This window comes from Ochotona princeps, chromosome 2, assembly GCF_030435755.1.
Source record: "Ochotona princeps isolate mOchPri1 chromosome 2, mOchPri1.hap1, whole genome shotgun sequence".
NCBI lineage: Eukaryota > Metazoa > Chordata > Mammalia > Lagomorpha > Ochotonidae > Ochotona > Ochotona princeps.
The window spans coordinates 106,366,066-106,373,274 of record NC_080833.1 but is presented as its reverse complement, the minus strand read 5'-3'; the positions used below and the strand labels follow the sequence as shown (position 1 = coordinate 106,373,274).

Genomic DNA, 7,209 nt, shown 5'->3' with positions numbered 1-7,209 from the left:
AAGCTCTTCAACTGCCTCGCCTTATTTCTACCAGGGGTGTAGCCTCAGGGTCTAGAGAGTCTGAAGCCCCAACAATGAGCAGGGCCAGCAGCCAGTGAGAAGCCCAGATGTGCAACCCCATTGCCTGGGTGCAGGTAGAGGGGTGTCCCTGTTGGTGATGAACAGGGTGAGTCAAGGAATTCTTACCACCTCCATCCCTTCTCCAGCCCACCTGCCACCTTCACGCTCCTGCCCGGGCACCCAGTTTCTAGGACCCCCTGTAACTGGGCAGTTTCTGCCCAGTGTCTGTGTCTGTGTCCAGATACCCACTGTGCCAGCCTAGGCCCCTTTCCCCACTACGCCACCACATCTGGGCCAATGCTGTTCCACCTCACTCAGCCATGATTCCCTGGCTCACACTCTGTCTCCTACATCATGGAGGAAGCTCAGGCCAAGGGGGCGAGGAGTGTGCTATCCAACTCACACACTGAGCCACAGTCAGAGAGGCGATGGACTCACAACTCCAAGCACATGCATCCTTTGGGTCCCTCACACATCCCAATTTGGGCTTGCCTCTGGGGGTTCTTGTGAAGAATCCCAGCTTTCACATCCAAAGATCCCTGCATCCCGGGCCGTGGGCTAACGTGCAGTTTGGTTGCCTGCCACATGGGCATTCTTGGGGGAGACTGGCTCTGCCAGTCCGGGTTCAGGCTCAAACAGGGCCTGGGGGTGGGAATACAGCAGACACCTGCATGGTTCCCAGCCTGGGGTGACTTAGACAAGGTGAGGACCTCTGTCTTCAACAGGGCATAAGGGCTCTGGGCCAAGTACTCGAACTCCCAGAGCCTTAGCCAAAGCCATGGGCACACAATATGGTGGGTGGAGCCGCAGTAGGGTCCAGGGCTGGGGAGGATACATCAGGGAACAGATAACAGAGTCTGGACCTGTGGGCACACCTGGATCTCTCAGGCTTAGGAGAAAATCCATTCCTGGGAGACACAGCTACCTACCCTGCTGCTCCCAGTCTCCCATTCCACACAACTTTGCACACCCGAGGCAAGCTCCCCTAGGGTTCCACGAGCTGGTGAGCTAGCTACCACTTTGCCAGGGATCCAGGGCTGAGTGGGGGAGAAAAAGAGATTCCTCAAAGAGGAGCCCCAGAAAGCCCCAGGGATGCAGCGCCCCAGAATTCTTCCTGGTTCTGTGTCCTATTTGCCTTTGCTGTCAGCAGTGCTGAGCTGGATAAATGGCCTTCTGCCCCCCTCGAATGAGGAGGGAGTCAGGGAAGTCCAGGGGGTGCTGGCGTCTCAGGTCCTGTTCCAATAAGGCCTGTGTCCTCCTGTGTTCCAGGACTGAGGAGGGCATGGATGCAGCCACTGAGACACCAAAACCAGCCTTGCCCCTCTGGCCCCGTCTCCTGCTCCTGCTCCTGCTGCCTTGGGGGAGCAGTGGCAGCTGCCCTGCCCCATGCGACTGCACCTCCCAGCCCAGGGCTGTACTCTGCGGCCACAGGCGACTGGAGGCTGTGCCTGGTGGCCTCCCGCTGGACGCTGAACTCCTAGACCTGAGTGGGAACCGCCTGTGGGGGCTACAGCGGGGCATGCTTTCCCGCCTAGGCCTGCTCAGGGAACTAGACCTCAGCCACAACCAGCTGTCCACCTTGGAGCCTGGGGCGTTCCAGGGCCTGCAGCACCTGCTTACCCTGAGGCTGCAGGGCAATCGTCTACGTATCGTGGGGCCAGGGGTCTTCTCAGGCCTGTTTGCGCTCACGCTGCTGGACCTGCGCCTCAACCAGATCGTTCTCTTCCTCGATGGGACGTTTGCAGAGCTGGGCAACCTTCAGCAGCTGGAGGTTGGGGACAACCACTTGGTGTTTGTGGCACCGGGGGCCTTCACGGGGCTGACCAAGCTGAGCACCCTCACCCTGGAGCGCTGCAACCTCAGCACTGTGCCCGGCCTTGCACTGGCCCGCCTCCCAACCCTGCTGGTCTTGAGGCTCCGGGAATTGGATATTGAGAGGTTGCCGGCGGGGGCCCTCCAGGGGCTGGGGCAGCTTAAAGAGTTGGAGATCCATCACTGGCCATCCTTGGAAGCCCTGGACCCTGGCAGTCTGGCCGGGCTCAACCTTAGCAGCCTGGCCATTACCCGTTGCAATCTGAGCTCGGTGCCTTTCCAGGCGCTATACCACCTGAGCTTCCTCAGGGTCCTGGACCTGTCTCAGAACCCCATCTCGGCCATCCCAGCCCGACGCCTCAGCCCCTTGGCACGGCTGCAGGAGCTCCGGCTGTCAGGGGCATGCCTCACCTCCATCGCCGCCCATGCCTTCCACGGCCTGACCGCCTTTCACCTCCTGGACGTGGCCAACAATGCCCTTCAGACGTTAGAGGAGACGGCCTTCCCTTCTCCGAATAAGCTGGTCACCCTGAGGCTGTCCGGCAACCCCCTGACCTGCGACTGCCGCCTGCTGTGGCTGCTGCGGCTGCGTCGCCGCCTGGACTTCGGCACCTCCCCACCTGCCTGTGCCGGCCCCCAGCACGTCCAGGGCAAGAGCCTAAGGGACTTCTCGGACATCCTGCCCCCAGGGCACTTCACCTGCCAGCCAGCCCTGATCCGGAAATCCGGGCCTCGGTGGGTCATCGCTGAGGAGGGGGGACATGCCATGTTCTCCTGCTCCGGAGATGGTGACCCAGCCCCCACAGTCTCCTGGAGGAGGCCCCAAGGGGCATGGCTGGGAAGGACTGGGAGAATCAGGGTCCTGGCCGATGGGACGCTAGATATCCGCTCGGTGCAGCTACGGGACAGAGGGGCCTATGTCTGTGTGGTCAGCAACGTAGCCGGGAATGACTCCCTGAGGACCTGGCTGGAGGTGATCCACGTGCAAACGCCCAACGGCACTCTCTCAGACCCCAACATCACCATGCCTGGGATCCCCCGGCCTTTCTTCCTGGATGGCAGAGGTGTGGCCATGGTGCTGGCCGTCGGCTTCCTCCCCTTCCTCACCTCAGTGACTCTCTGCTTTGGCCTGATTGCCCTCTGGAGCAAGGGCAAGGGCCGGGTCAAGCACCACGTGACCTTTGACTTCGTGGCCCCTCGGCCTTCTGGGGATAAGAACTCTGGGGGTAACCGCGTCACTGCCAAGCTCTTCTGACCTTTTCTTTCCCTATGCTGGGTGGGGGCTTCAGATGCTGCAGGGAGGAGGAGGAAGGAAGGCACTTGAACCAGAACCTGGTACCAAGCAGCCCCTACTTCCCCACCCCCCCAATCCTGACTGCACTGTGCCAGCAACTAGCGCTGCCTTGAGAGAGGGTCTGTGCCCTTCATCTCTCCTCTAGGGTCCCAGGAGCTGCGGATCCGGGCTCTGTGGTCACTCTAGGCTTTTCTCACACACCCAGATAGACAGACATGCACACACATACACACACATACACACACAGGGGAATCAAGGCACCTAGCCTGACCACTGAGCTTTCTGTACTCACACACTTTCATAAGCAATGCTAGCTGCCAGCCACAGCTGTATTTGCTTCAGGGGGGAGAGGGAACAGGCAGCAAAGAGCCTCCGGGAGCCCATCCCCAGGCCACTGCAGTCCCTGGATGCAAGCAGCGAGAGTCCAGAGCCCCTCAGCTGTAACCGAGATGGGTGTCCACGCCAGCATGGGAAGACACAAGATGCACTTAGTGCTGTGTCTGCATGAGCCTCCACCACCTCCCTCTCTGTTACGTCATTAAACGGGCTGCCAAACGGGCCGTGACAGCAGCAGCCGGCACTCAGCGCCATTTCTGGGATTTTCTTTCCTTCGGTCTGTTTCTGCCCTTTGCTGCACCTTCCATATCCTTCCATATCCTGCCTCTCCACGGCCTCTGCTCTAGCCAACCCAGCATGACAAACAGGGTAAGGAGGCCTGGAGTACCTGGATAGCTCAGTACTCTCAACCTCACAGCTGTTCATAGTCCATGGAAGACAGATGAATCCTCGCTAGGACCTCCCTCCCATTCCTGGGACATAGATCTCTGATGCCCTGTAGGGGGCAAGGGGCCAGGATACAGCAGGGGCAGCCTGCCCATTCATTTGCACCACTCCTCTGCAGCTCTCATCACCTCTAGGCTGTGTTCAACCCCGCCCACTGGGAAGCTGTGTGGGGACTCAGGACTGGAAGGCAGGGCAGGGGCTGCCACGGCAGGCTCCCCTCCCAGGACTGTGTGCCTCTATGAGAGGACAAAACAGAGCTCCCACAAAGCAGTGCTGAGGACGGGGAGAGATGGGGGCCACAGGCTCAGCATCATCTGCAGGGAGGGCGGACGGTGGAGAGGAGGAGCCGCCGAGAAGTGAAGAGTCACGAGGCGCCCGGGAGCCCTTTTCTCCGCAGCAGCATCTGCCCCGTGTCCTCAGCTCCCCTCCGCCTTCTGCGGCTCCCATCCACCCCGAGGCCGAAGCGCTCAGGCGCGTGCGCAAAAGCGCCGCGCTGATTCCTGAGGCCGCTATCCTGGCTAGGAAGGGTCTCAGCTCCAAGTGTCCCTGCCAGGAGCCAAGAGCCGGCGCATATGAGGCAGCGCAGCCCACTTCCGCGAAAGGACAGGCAATCTCGTTAGCTAGGAGCCAGAGTGAATCTGAGAAGCCCAAAGTGTTCCTGGAAAGGGGATATCATTGAGCCCCTAGCATACCCCAGCCCAGCGCACACAAAATGCTTCCTGCAACCTTCTCCCATCTGCAGCTTATCCTGTTCCAGCCCCGCCCTTCCCGCCACCAGCAGCGGATGCGGCTGGGACCCGGTCTCAAATGTTCTAGCTGCCCTCATAGCACTGCACAGCAGTGGCCAAGCCCCGCGGTGGTTTGGGGGCACCTCTAGGAAGCTCCCGAGGAGGTCTGGAATGGGAGAAAGCTGCTGCCCAAAGCCCCCAGAACTCCTCAGTGCTCTCAGCAGCACTGCCCAGTAGAAACCAGATTCAGTAACATGTAATTTACATTTTCTGGGAGCCACATGAAAGAAATGAAAAAGAGGAACAGGCATTTGGCCCAGTGATGAGCACTGCACACCATGGGAAGCAGCAGGTGATGGCTCACAGACTGGGGTCTCTACCATCCTGGTGGGAAACTCAGATGAAATTCAACCTTGGCCAGCCCCAGCTGCTGTGGGCATTTCTGGGGGCAGGGGATAAACCAGCAAATGGAAGATATTGTCGCTCTTACAAACATGTTTTGGTTTTTTGTTTGTTTGTTTGTTCGTTTGTTAAAAAATCAAAATGAGGGGCCCAGCGCAGTAGCCTAGCGGCCAAAGTCCTCACCTTGCATGTGCCTGGGATCCCATATGGGTGCCCGTTCATGTCCTGGCAGCCCAACTTTCCTTCCAGCTCCCTGTTTCTGGCCTGGGAAAGCAATGCCTTGGGACCCTGTGCCCACGTGGGAAACCCGGAAGAAGCTCCTGGCTCCTGACTTCGGATTGGCTCAGCTCTGGCCATTATGGCTACTTGGAGAGTGAACCAGCAGATGGAAGAGCTCCTCTCTGTCTCATCTCTGTAAATATGACTTTCTAATAAAAACAAGTAAGTCTTTTAAAAAATCAAAATAAAATGGATAAAATTGATTTTACTACCATATTTTATTTAATCCAACATACCCAAACTATTATCATTTTGATAACTTATCAAGCATATAGAAATTAGTTTTTAAATACTCAACGTTTTTCACACTGGTGTATATTTTATACTTATCACAATCTTAATTCAGTTACTAATTTTTTTTTAAATATCTATTTATTTATTGGGAAGGCAGATTTACAGAGAGAAGGAGAGACAGAAAAAGATCTTCACCCCTGGTTCACTCCTCAAGTGACTGCAACGGCCAGAGCTGAGCCAATCCAAAGCCAGGAGTCAGGAGCTTCTTCTGGATCTCCCACGTGGGTGCAGGATCCCAAGGCTTCTGACCGTCCTTGACTGCTTTGTCAGGCCACAAGCAGGGAGCTGGATGGGAAGTGGAGCAGCCGGTATATGAACGGTGCCCATATGGGAACCTCGCACATGGAAGGTAAGAACTTTAGCCGTTAGGCTACCACGCCAGGCCCCAATCACTAAATTTTTTAGAATTTGTTTATTTTTATTGGAAAGGGAGATTTTTACAGAGAGAGAAGGACAGAGAGGTACTCCATCTGCTGGTTCACTCCCCAGATGGCCGCAATGGCTGGAACTGAGCAGATCTGAAGCCAGGAGCCAGGAGCTTCTTTCGGGTCTCTCACACAGGTACAGGGGTCCAAGGATTAAGCCATCCTATGCTGTTTCCCACACCATTTTACAGGGAACTAGATTGAAAGTAGAGAAGCTGGGACATGAACAATGCCCATATCAGATGCAGGTGCTTATAGGTGGAAGAGTATCTTGTTGAGCCAACATGTCAGTCCCTCAGTCACTAAATTTTTAATCAGAAATATTTTATCCGTATTTAGATTTCCTAAAAGCAACTTGGAAAAATAGAGTCACACATTCTGCTTGCTCCTAACATGTACAAAAGGTTTCCATTCTTCTCAAATGTTCAGTTAGTTCATTTGCAAGTGCTCAATAGCCCCATGTAACCACTTGGAGACTATACTGGATGGTGCAGCTCTGGAGACTGCGTGCCCTTGGTGTAGGTTAAGTTCTGGTTGGTGCACAAAGCATCCCCCAAGGAACACAATCAGTTACTCCTTGCTCCCACCGCTTACACCCTTTTCTAGGCTTTTCCAGAATACTTCAAGGAGAGAAGCCTCTCTACTGTAACAAGGTTACCAGGATGAGAATTTTTGCAGCTTGTCCAATCATCTCCACAGCTGTTCTTCCCTTTCCTGCCTGGGGAAGACTGCTGTTAGCTCAGCTGTGTCTATACAGGCTGCTGAATGGATGTCGCTGAGACCGGAGTAGGTGGGTCATGCTCCATGCTTGGTCAGGGATGTTAACGTACCACTTCCCGGGGAAAATCTACTCAAGGCTCTGCCCAGAGTGGAACAGTAGTACCAAGAGAGGAGGAGTACTGAAACCTTTTATTATTGTTAGCAGTAAGCCAGCTAGCCAGGCTTAATGAGGAGAATATGCCAGGAGAATACACCTGGCAAGCCAGGGGAGGATCTCAGGAATTAGAACCTAGTCTACATTAGACAGAAGTTCTTTTTGTTTTCTTTTGCATTGTTTACATAGTTGCAAGGGATGCATGCCCAGGGGGTCTTCGATTAGGGTAGGAATGGCCAAGATGTGCAGAAAGGTGGA

General features: G+C 55.6%; 1 protein-coding gene across 1 annotated transcript; it reads left to right on the top strand.

Moving 5' to 3' along the window:
- The first annotated feature begins 1,336 nt into the window (after positions 1–1,336).
- Positions 1,337–3,127, top strand: LINGO4 (leucine rich repeat and Ig domain containing 4). Its single transcript, XM_004588911.2, has one exon. It carries the CDS (start codon positions 1,343–1,345, stop codon positions 3,125–3,127), a length of 1,785 nt encoding a protein of 594 aa, XP_004588968.2. The 5' UTR covers positions 1,337–1,342.
- Positions 3,128–7,209: the final 4,082 nt, after the last annotated feature.